Source organism: Pogona vitticeps, chromosome 4 (assembly GCF_051106095.1).
Source record: "Pogona vitticeps strain Pit_001003342236 chromosome 4, PviZW2.1, whole genome shotgun sequence".
NCBI classification, from domain to species: domain Eukaryota; kingdom Metazoa; phylum Chordata; class Lepidosauria; order Squamata; family Agamidae; genus Pogona; species Pogona vitticeps.
This window is the reverse complement of record NC_135786.1, coordinates 48,965,523-48,977,692: the sequence shown is the minus strand read 5'-3', so window position 1 is coordinate 48,977,692 and position 12,170 is coordinate 48,965,523. Positions and strand designations below refer to the sequence as shown.

Sequence of the window (12,170 nt, the reverse complement as noted above, 5' to 3'; positions counted from 1 at the left end):
TTGTCTTAGGCATCACAACTTTAGCATGACAACCTTTATTTATTTTCAATAAACTGAAAGTATACAATATTCTGCTGCAATGAATTGGGTGTCCTAGAGTACATTATCTGAGCTAAGACATAAAAAAATCAAACCTTTTAAGGCAAACCTGTGGCCCCAAAGAGCCTTTCTCTCTTTGAGTGATGTCTGGCAAAAAGTGTTCATCCTCATATACAAGGCTATAGCCAAATGTCATGTTACTCGGCTACCAAGAATGATTGCTGAATGACCAAGGAATGAAAATGGTGATCTCTGGGACCTTTAATATCTCTCCAATTCTATATCATCAACAACAGGCGTGGTAAAAATATAAAATTTCTAGAAATACAGTGGTGCCTCGCAAGACAATGTTAATTTGTTCCGCGAAAATCGCTGTCTTAGGAAAACATCGTCTTGCGAAATGAAAAAGCCCGTTCAAATGCATTGAAACCGGTTCAATGCGTTCCAATGGGCTGAAAACTCACTGTCCAGCGAAGATCCTCCATGGGACGGCCATTTTCGCTGCCTGTAAAGCGGGGAATCCATCCTGAAAACACAGTGGGGAGCCATTTTACACAGTGGGCAGCCATTTTAGAACCGCCAATCAGCTGTTTCTAAATTATCATTTAGCAAAAAATTGGTTCCTGAAGCAGGGTACTGATCTTCGTTAAGCGAATTTTCCCCATAGGAACATTGTTTTGCGATCACAAAAGCGATTGCAAAAACTTCATCACAAAGTGGTTCCGTCGTTTAACGAGGCAATCATTAAGCGAGGCACCACTATACAAGATCTCTCCCCCACCTCTTTGGCAGAGGAACTATGGAGTTGGGGAAGACCCAAAGGGAGATCCCAAGCAGCTCAATAGAAACTAAACATGCTTACTGGGTACAGAATGCAGGCAGCTGGACTGGGATAAAATAGGAAATCCTTTGAGGTAGTCATGGATGCTTGGCTGACTGGCTGGAACAAGTGAGAGCACATAATGGCAACATTTTGTTGTAATTCCCGTTTACAGTGTTCCACTGAAGATATGGATTTTGAGATAGCTGCAACAAGCTTATTTCATTGAACTCAATGGGACTTTGATAAATTAATATTAGCTGGACTTGGGTCCATGTCTTTTTCCTTTTCAAACAAGATTTTCTTTTTTTACTGGACAACGGGTATTGTCTCTTCCAAATTTAGTCGTAGAAAGCTGGATGAAAACACAGCATTATTTCTAACTGAGACATACAGCTTTTGATGTGGTGGCTTACCAGGACATTTTGTTTTCTTTTTAATGTGGAGGTCAGGTTTTTTTAAAACCAGAATAACATATTTTATTTGCCTGACCTCCAGTGGTCAAAGTTAGGAGATACCATTATCAGGTCAATCTCGACCTGTCAGTGCTTTGCTTTGCCTCTCTCTATATATCTGCCCTTGCTTTATGAGAATACATTCAAATACAGTGGTGCCCCAATTAACAACAATAATCCATTCCAGCAAAATCGCTGTTAAGTGATATCACTGTCAAGCAAAACAAAAAACAAAAAAACCCTATTGGAATGCATTGAAAACCGGTCAATGCATTCCAATAGGGCAATGGTGTCGAACTGTGGCCCTCCAGATGTTCTTGGCCTTCAACTCCCAGAAATCCTGGCCAGCAGAGGTGGTGGTGAAGGCTTCTTCAATAGGGAAATACCTCATTGTCCAGCGAAGGTTGCCCATAGAGAACCACCGATCAGCTGTTCAAAGTCGCTGTAATGCGAAGCTTCCCTCCGGAAGGCAGCCATTTTGCGAAGGGAGGGAAGCCAGAGTGGTTGGAAGACCAGATGGGAGGGGTATAAATCAAATAATAAATAAATAAAATAAAGTTTGCGAACAGAAGCCATTTTGCGGAGCCGGAAAAATCGTTGTTAAGCAGGCTCCTAATCAACATCAAGCGGATTTCCCCCATTAGAACCATCGTTTTGCGATCGCAATAGTGATGGCAAAAATGTCATTGTGAAGCGATTTCGACGTCATGCATATAGCGGGGCACCACTGTACAGTATATAAATCACTTCATCGTGATGACTTTGCTATGTTAAAATTATCACAACTCTTGGGCTTTGGTAGATCTAAAGCAAACCCCTTAGGCAGTTGCCATCAAAAACAGATATATGTATACCAAGATCAATGTTAATGACTATTTTAGTGGGCTCAGTTAATCAGAGTAATTGACTGTTTCAGCAAAGTGATAAAAGCTTAGGAATCTGTTTGCCTAACATTTCCACTTTCATGTTATGGAAAATGTTGTATTTCATCATTTTTCTCTCTGCTGATTTGAAGTCAGTTGTTAAGTCACTTGTGTAATAAGATTGGCAGGTAAATGCAGCTGTTTCCAAATAGGGTTTTTCTAGTGGGGGGGGGAGAGCTCTTGAAGATGTCATTTTATTACATATTCAGGTTTTCGAGTAACTCTGACAGGCAGTGGGTTCAGTTAAGAAAGGCCACTGCAATAAATTTAAAATATTTAAAAAAAGTTCCCTGTATTAATGTATGCAGCACCCAAAACAGGTAATATTTGCACAGGAAACAGAAAACCCTCACACATCTCATCTAATCTCTAACTATTACTGTGTTGTAATAACAAATTAAATAGCAACAAGCTGAATATGAGCCAACAGTGTGATGTGGCTACAAAAAAGGCAAATGCTATTTTAAGCTGCATTAACAGAAGTATAGTCTCCAAATCCTGTGAGGTACTAGTTCCTCTCTATTCGGCACTGGCTAGGTCTCATCTTGAGTACTGTGTCCAGTTCCTCAAGAAGGAACTGGACGTAGTTCAAGAAGAATGCTGACAAATTGGAACAAGTTCAGAGGAGGGCAACAAGGATGATAGGGGACTGGAAACCAAGCCCTGTGAGGAAAGACTAAAAGAACTGAGCACGTTTAGCCATGAGAAAAGAAGACTGAGGGAAGAGATGATAGTGTTTTTCAAATATTTGAAAGGCTGTCATCCAGGAGGAGGGGCAGAATCTGTTTTCAGTCATCTCAGAATGCAGGATACGCAACCATGGACTCAAGTTACAGGAAGCCAGATTTTGATTGAATATCTGGAAAAAACTTCCTAACTGTTAGAGCAGTATGGCAATGGAATCAATCGAATTTCTCGCCCTTTCTCCCTGCCTTTTCGGCTTCGGAGCTCTCACAGGGCTTCCTCCAATGTCATTGGAAAGCCATGGTGGCGGGCAAGCCCTGAGAGACCTCCCTGAGGGTCTCCGCTGCCACGATCGGTGGCTTTGGAGCTCTCAAAGGGCTTTCCCCTGACATTGGAGGAAACCCTTTGAAAGCTCCTAAGCCGAAAAGGCAGGGAGAAAGGGCGGGAAATTTCCTGCCCTTTCTCCCTGCCTTTTTACCTTCAGAGCTTTCAAAGGGCTTCCTCCAATGCCGGGGGAAGCCCTTTGAGAGCTCCGAAGGCGACGAACAGCTCCGTTCACAAAAAATGGCATTGTTGGTCGAGGCTCTGTTTGCAAGTCGATGCCAATTTTTGCGAACGGAGCCGTTCGTAAATCGAAAAGTTTGTATGTGGAGCCGTTTGTAAGTTTAGGGTTGACTGTAGGCCCTTTCCAACTTCATTATTCTATGATTTTCATTTGAGAAAAAAATTAAGTTGCTTCCCATTACACCCAGTATCTGCTGGCTGAGGCACCTGCCTTACTTTGCCTGAGCTCAATCCAGTGAGATTTGATGCTTCTGTTTTTAAGGATACAAGAAGAGATCTTCTGGATTGGAGCAAAGGCCGACCAATTGAAGCTCTTTGTTCTTGCCGATAGCTTTGTTCTTTGTAGGATTTAGTGAGTGTGACCCATAACACATTTTGGTTTTGAATCAGCACCTCAGTAAAACAGACATATGTGTGGAAGATCTATTAGCTCTTTGCCGTGCTAGCTAAATGAAACCTCCATGTTCAGAAGCAGTGAACCATTGAATACCAGTTGCTAGGATCCGGCAACAGAAGAGGGCTGCAGCATTCATGTTCAGCTTGTGGGCTTCCAAGTAATACTTTTTTATTCATTCCAGGATGCTTCGTTAGATAGAAATTTGACCTATTGATTGAATAGGGTTCCTATGTTCTGAAGAACCCACAAATAAAAATCGTCAGCTTGTCTACATTTGCTCTGCCCTGTTACGTCAATTGCTGTGTGTCCTTTCCCCTAAATGGAAACATTGAGATAAAGTGAACTATGGTATGTTGCCATCAAAATAACCTATTTTTCTTTCCCTGTCCCCAGCCTCCGTTTTAATGTTTTCTTTTAGTTATTTTTAAAATGGGGGAACTGAACCGTTTAGTTCCCATGAGTCTTTTTAAAGGGCAAATGAAGAATCTAAATACTTTTTAAAAACTATGATGGCTGAAATCTGTGGGTTTTGTAGTTCTTATCTGTCTACCTTACGTACACTCGGTTTCCATAGAGACACTATAAATAGAATAAACTTCAAATCATGATGGCCCAAAGCAGCAGTTTGATACTGTAGACTGGTTGGGGGTGGTGGTGTTTAATACTTTACACAGGTAAATGTCCCTTGGATACTCTGAATCGTAATGTTAATTGGCTAATGGAAAAACTTCAGCCTGTTTGCTCTGCTGCAGCGTAGCTTTGCTGTTTAGTAAATTATTTCCAGCTGTTAATGGGAGGAAGAGAGGCCTGTTGATAGGGATGCTAGTGGATTGGAGTGATTTGGGGATACTTCACACAAAGTAATTCCTACAGAGTAAATAATCTTTGTTTTCAGTTAAGCTGTGTGATGCTGACACAAGACTCCATGAACCATGAGATTTACATGATGACTATTTTGATGCATGGGAAATATTTTTTCTTACGTTTTTGGGACAGTGAATCTCTGTGGACTGGGCTTGAGGGTGTAGAATGTCTTGCAAGGGCTCACAAAATTTCAGGGAGAGGTTGAGTCTTAGGGAGGGACCATAGCTCAGTGTTAGAGCACATGTTTTGCATGTAATATGTTCTAGACCCAATCCCTGACATCTCCAGTTTAAAAGAACAGGTGCAAGATGATGGTGTTGATTTTTGTAGATGGGTTACTGTTTACCGTGTTTCCCTGAAAATAAGACAGGATCTTATATTAATTTTTGCTGGAAAAAAATGCATTAGGGCTTATTTTCAGGGGATGTTTTATTTTTTTCATGTACAACAATCTACATTTATCCAAATACAGTCATGTCATCTTCTTCTGGTTGCTGCATAATGATGGAGGATGGGGTTTCATTAAATTGGGGGTTATTTTGGGAGTAGGGCTTACAAGCATCCTGATAAATCATGCTACAGCTTATTTTCAGGTTAGGTCTTAGTTTTGATGAAACAGGGTACTTGGTTTGACTGATCGTTGGCCTTCTCTTGCTTCGTGCTCTTTCTGAGGAGTCTTATTTAATTCCAAAGCATGGACACCCATTTCTCCACAAGACTGTCCACTAAAATGGCCTGTCTCCCCTAATGCTAGTCCCTTAAGCTATGGCTGATATTCACCTAGGAAAAAAAAGGCCTTCTGCATCTCATTTCTGAAATCCCATGTTTATTGCCAGCAATAACAGGTAGGCTTTCAGGTAGAGTTGACTCAGTTGCCTGAGCAGCAGTGGAGGAGAGTCATCCAGCTTTTTCCATTCATTTCTTTGCCAGGACATCTTTTTACTAAGGAAGGAAAGTACACCTGAGCAGGAAGGATAACATAACATACCACAACATGGCCTTTGAATGCTGTGTTATGGGGTTTTGTCTTGATCTGCACATATACTTGTATCTTGTTAGGAGGAAAACATTGGCCAATGGCCAGTGGAATAACACCAGTAGTTGCTACATCAACTGTGAAACTTTAGCATCAAAGCTTCTGATGGTGGAAGGGTGGAGTTCTGTTCTCAGAATAGGGCTTCCTCTTTAGCCACAGATTTGTCCCTATAGTCTATGTACTTCTTGGGCTAAAATAGTTTCAATAGCTGTGCATCCTGCTTCACTATCTTTTTGCATATGACTTGTTACAATTAGTATTTATACCTACGAATCTATCTGAGCAATGGAGTAGATATCCTACACAATGATTCTAAACATTGGACTGTGTTTGTCAGTCTCCTTGTTTTTCTTGATTTGCTTTCTTGCTTAGATTTAAACTTTCCCCTCCTGCATCTATATTTCACTTACTTTTGTTTGCTTGAATAGTATACCTAGTTTTGTTGGATCATGTTTGCCTGGTTCAGCATGAAGTGTTAATGCACATATGTGCCTTTATGATGGTTTTCATTTTGCAAGGAAGCATTTGGTATTTTGCATGTGGCATCAGATCATGGCGGGTGCTGTTTCATTATTAGTAGAGAAAAGTTAATCCACTGAACTGTTCTTTGGCATAGTGCATTAATTTAATTAGAGGAGTGCTGGTGCAGAATTATTGTCAGCAGGCTGCTTGGGTCAGATTTTCCTAGTTGTTCTCCAGAGAGCAGCTACTACAGTATCACCTTTTGCCAGATTTTTCAAATGAGCTCAGCGTTACATGGCTTGTTAGGTATTGATTACTTCATATAAGCAAGCACAATATAGTTTATTAATAATGAAAAAGCATTAGCAGGATAATGTTTCTACAAGAAAGGCATAGCACAAGAAGACATACATCACAAAGAAACATAGTCTTATGAAAAACCACATGTGCAGAATTTCGATGCCAAGTTTCTTCAAAGGATCTGATCCAAATGCTCATTTTATATATTTTACTAAGGCAACTGGAATAACCTTTTCCAAAATTCATGCAAAAGAAAGGTACTTTATCTTTACATTGGCTCCCCCCCCCCCTTTTTTTATCCTTATAGAATATTTAGTGCATGGGTGGAAAGGATTTTATGTCCCTATAATGCTCCATCAATACATAGGAATTAACCTTCCATCTAGGATTCATGTGTCACTAAACCATATTACATAGCTACCACAGAGTGATGAACAGGATAAATGCAACTTGAGTTCACAGCATGCTTCAAAATGGAAGCAAAGAATCCTGGGAATTATGAGCTGTGGTGGCAGAATCCACCATACATCTCTCTCCCACAGCTCAATTCACACAATTCATTATGTGCCTCAAGTGGAGATTTAGAATAAACAGGCTGCACTATTTCATTTCATTTCATTTCATTTCATTTATTTCTTCTCTCTCTCTCTCTCTCTCTCTCTCACACACACACACACACACACACACACACACACACACACACAGACACACCTTTCTTTCAGTGAGCTCAAAGTGAAATACACAGCTCCCTTGTTCTTCACATCATTCTCATAAGAACCTTGGGAGGCAGGGAAGACAGAGAGAAGGATTGGCTAAAGGCCACCCCCAGCCAGCTTTGTGGCTAAGTGGGATATCAACCTAGGTGTCCTGAGCCCCATGAAACTCTCTAACTACGGTACCCCAAAGAGTCCAAAATGATACAAGCATGACATGATTGGGAACTAAATTCTCTCAACCCCAAATACGGCAGTCTGTTCAGGCATTTTCAAATGCCTGTTTCAACTGAACAATTCACCTCAGACTGATTTTTCTAATGGTGCTATTAGTTGTTTAACTGCTTTGATATATCACAAGAAATGACAGCATCAACCGTTCTCTCTACTGACTTCCATCTTATGATAATTAACTCAAAAAGGTCATGTAATTCTCTCTTTGTAGGCTAAAATAAAATCCATCTGGTGAATCTTTGGATTGATAATGCCAAATGTTTTGGTGCGTGGGTGATAAATACTCAAGATTTTTGTAGCCTGCTAGATAACAGCACATTTTGTCTATAATGCCAGCACGCACTCATGCAACATATTATTTGGGTTCAAAGGAAAACTCCAGTGTACCACCTCCAAGGCATTAAACTACTAAAGCCTCTAAGACTCTGAAGAAAGGGAAACCTACCACTTCTCCACTAAACCATTTTTAACAATGCATCTTGTGAAATAAGCCATGGGCTGCTTATGTACTTATGCATGGGATTTGGTTACATTGCCATTCACTTATATAAGCTCGAACCTGATTAGGTTTGCTTTGAGTATCTGTAACCTTGTGGTTTAGGAGAGGCAGTACTATATATTATTTATCTCTTAACTTCTTTCTTGTGAAGCTAGTAGCTTTGAGCAAAATTTTGTATTTGTTGAGAGTGCTAAGAGGAGGGAGGACACCTATAGGGAAGCAGGAATTAAATATATATCCCTAACAGATTCAATTTAGAAGGAATATTTTTTATCATTTATCAATATCAAAAGGGCTCTGCTTGTTTTAGGGAATGCTGTTGTAGATAGCAACATGAGCAGCAAAGAGTGACTTTTACCCCACTGCCAAACTAAACACACCTCTATGGTTCTATATACATTCTATAGCTGCAGCATTTGTATATTGTCTGTGGTACCATGCATTGAACTATGCATAGAAACAGTAAACTCTCGCCTTTAAGCATCTTTGCCAGTCCCTGGAGAAATGTTTCTCCCTAGAGCATGAGGGATCAAAGCCTAAGGGCACAGGCATCAAACACAAGCCCACAGCAAACCCACCAACCCACTCAAACTGCACCTAGCCTGGAAATGCCCTCAAATGGCCAGTTTTTAAAGGAAAAAAACAAACAAGGTGCTCCAGTCTGTTATTGTGACAGTGCCTTATAGCAGGGGTCTCCAACCTTGGACCTCCAAATGTTCTTGGACTTCAACTCCCAGAAATCCTGGCCAGCAGAGGTGGTGGTGAAGGCTTCTGGGAGGCGTAGTCCAAGAACATCTGGAGAACATCTGGAGGTTGAGGACCACTGCCTTATAGTATTAAATGGTACATAATTAACCTCAGCTCTTGCAATACTGAGGTGTTTATAGCTATCATAATTGCCCCCCTCAGCCCCACCCTCCTCAGCAAAGGTGCCTTGACAAGTTATTGTTATAGCCTTTCTTCAGAGGAAGAGCAAGGTATCATATCAGTGTAACACTGATCAATGGTAATAGTTCAGCAGATACAGTAACACTGGCTAAGAATTGGCATAGTCTGTAGTTTCATAGTCCTGTGGTACAAAATACAGTACGTACTGTACTCCAGATTTTAATGTGTGGGTCATCCTCAGCTTGCAAACAGCTATATCAGTGTCCAGCGATAGAAAATATAGCTACAGGACTGTGATGTTATTAAAAGCAGCTTTTCCATCCATGTTATATGTCATTTGTGCTCTCTACAAGACATGCCCTGTGTAGTCCCGGCCATAATTATTTTTTTCAAAAATATTTTTGTGCCTCTTCTTTATACAGAAGATACAGCAGATGTCCGAAGGGTCTATGTTTGGCCATGGACTCAAGCACCTTTTCCATAGCCGTAGACGATCCCGAGAACGGGAGCACCAGAACCCCCAGGAGTCATCCCAGCAGCAGCACCATGGCATGTCTGACCATGACTCCCCAGATGAAAAAGAACGTTCTCCTGAGATGCACCGGGTTTCTTATGCCATGTCTCTCCACGATCTCCCAGCCCGACCCACTGCCTTCAACAGGGTGTTGCAGCAGATCCGCTCCCGCCCTTCCATCAAGAGAGGGACCAGTTTGCACAGCGGCAGTCGCCGAGCTAAGAGCAGTTCCTTGGAACCCCAGAAAAGCAGCCCACATCTTGGCCGCAAGGCTCCCCAGGATAGCAGCCTGACAGCAATACTGCATCAGCACCAAGGTCGCCCAAGATCTTCATCTACCACAGACACGGCCATCCTCATTGCTGAAAGTGGGACGGTCTATCTCCTCACAGAAGAGTCAGAATGCCTCAGTGACAAGGTAAGAGTGGATACCATTGAAAGTTGGGAAAGATTATTTTTTTCCTTCATCAGGGAAGTTGATTTCTTGACAAAAAAAAATTCTATATCACTCTGGTACCCATGTTTGATAGGGAAGTGGGCCTTGATTTCAGTAAGTTTCAGCATCTGTGTCCATATATACAACAGAACAACTGTGAGGAAGTTAAACTAGGCACGGCATTGTTGATATGTCTGTCTTCTGGCCAGAACAGCACTGAGGGAAATAAAACAACAGCTACTCATGCTTTTGAGTTGAATTTTAATGCTGGGTTAGCAGCTCCTCTTTATTGAACAAACATGTGTTGTTGTTTTGTTTGATGCATGGAGAGTGCCCGGACATGTCACTGGGTGAAATGAAGGTGCTGGATGTCCCTGTGAATAATCTGAAAGAGGGGATGAGGGGGAGAGTTGTGAGGAGCTTTGCAAATCCTGCGTATGGGCTTTCCCTGCTGCTAAGCTCTTCTCACTATGAAAACTGTTTTTCTTGGTTCCTTTGGGGTCAGTGAGATCAGACTAATTCTGTATTAAAGTCCTGGCATTTTCTTCCTGCTCCATAAATCATTGCTTGTTGCTTTGTGAGAGAATGTTCTTATCAAGTAACTGCAGCAGCTAGAAGTGGGAGGGGGGGTGTCAGTGATTATAGTTAAGGGGGCTGGAACATTGTTTCTTAGGTTATCCAAGCATCTCCCATGGAATAGGAGGAGTGTTCTTGGATCAAGGACATACTTTGGAAGGTCCTGGGAGAGTCCTATTTCATTTACGGTTCTCTGAGCTAAAGCGAACCCCTCTTTCCACTGAGTCTGGCAGACTAGCTCATGCTATCCTTGAGCCCAGTCCAATGTCTTCGGCCAATTGCTCAACTTTTGACAAAACCAGGACTATGATGGGCTCCCATTCAGCCCTGTGATGTTCTGAATTCCCACACATTACTTTCTCCCCTTTCACAATATCAGGTTTAATAGTGGCAGAGTAGACATAATAAAGGTTATGATGAGGAATACTGGCACTAGAGCCTCTGCCTCCAGGAGCTTTGCAGGAGTAAGGACCCTTGGAACAAGTACTTTTCCAGGGTTTTGCTCTTGTTTACAATATGATACTTGTACCAGGAAGCATGGGAAATGTAATTCTTAGTGACTGATGATATATCCTGGAGTAATTAGCTTCTCTTTATACCAGTGGGTCCTAGCCTTGGGTCCACAGATGTTCTTGAACTGCAACTTCCAGAAATCTTGGCCAGCATAGCTAGTGATGGAGGCTTTTGGGAACTGTAGTCCAAAAACATCTAGGGACCTAAGGTTGAGAACCTTAGATCTACAGAGAATCTTGCTTTAGATAACTGGCTTCCCTGAACTGGGATAACTGCTTTACCTAGTGAATATTTATCTGTAATAACTTTATTGAATCTTTATTCCTGTAAACATATCAAAGTAGCTATGCAGTGCATTATCTGCACAGTACAAAAGGTACACAGTCACATACAATGAAAAGTGTTTATACATGCACATATGTGATCCAACAAAGAAAAATATTCCGTAACTGGTGAGAGAATCACTTTTTTGTAATTATGTGAACAAATAGGGATCTTGAAAAATAATGCTTGATCACACAGCCATTAGCTTGTGTTTGTCAAGGCAGCCTGCATGAAGATTATGACTTCAGTAATATACTGTAGGTTGTACAAAACAGTACAGTTTTGGAAACTTTGTTTTAAAACTTCCAGCAAGCTACCCAGCTTCCAAGCAGTTAGCAATTCCCATCTTTGTTCACCAATTTTTCTCTGCCTTCTTATTGTATAAAACTTTGACTTCTCTGTTGTTACTGCCATAGCATATGGTCTCAAATGCCAAGAGTCTCCTTTTTTGTGCTTCTGCATGAAACCTAATGAGTTTAGCATAGAAGACAGTTTTTGCTTTCATACTTTGGAGCAAATTAGAAACCCTGGAAGATATATTGACCTGATATAGTTATTCTACATCAGTTTAGAGCAGATATTATTCTTACTTGATCATTATTCCATAAAATGATACAGCAACTTGTATCTCCAGGGTCACAGCATCATAATCATCTTAGAAGCACATAGTTGGAAGAGATCCTTTGTGGACCTTGATCTAATTTCCAAAGTCTTCTGCAAGTGATCACTGCAAACCTGCTCTGACAAGATGCAGTGGTTCTATCAAACAAACAAAAAACCCTCACAAATTTGCCTTGATAATCTATAGAGAAACATATTGGTGAAATAATTTATACTGGAAATAGTCATAGTATAAGATAGAGTAATTTTTAATTTTCGTAAGCTGTCATGTGTCTAAGCACACCTTTTCAAATGAAGAATGATTATTT

The 12,170-nt window shown here is 41.0% G+C and overlaps 1 protein-coding gene across 2 annotated transcripts in view; it reads left to right on the top strand.

Annotated features, from left to right (window-relative positions):
* The window catches only part of TMCC2 (transmembrane and coiled-coil domain family 2), a 110,768-nt gene that overhangs the window by 18,822 nt on the left and 79,776 nt on the right, over positions 1-12,170 (top strand). For both annotated transcript variants that reach the window (XM_020797329.3, XM_020797344.3), the window contains exon 3: positions 9,301-9,810. In XM_020797329.3, coding sequence (XP_020652988.2) covers positions 9,301-9,810 — 510 coding nt within the window. The remainder of the gene's footprint in view (positions 1-9,300; positions 9,811-12,170) is intronic.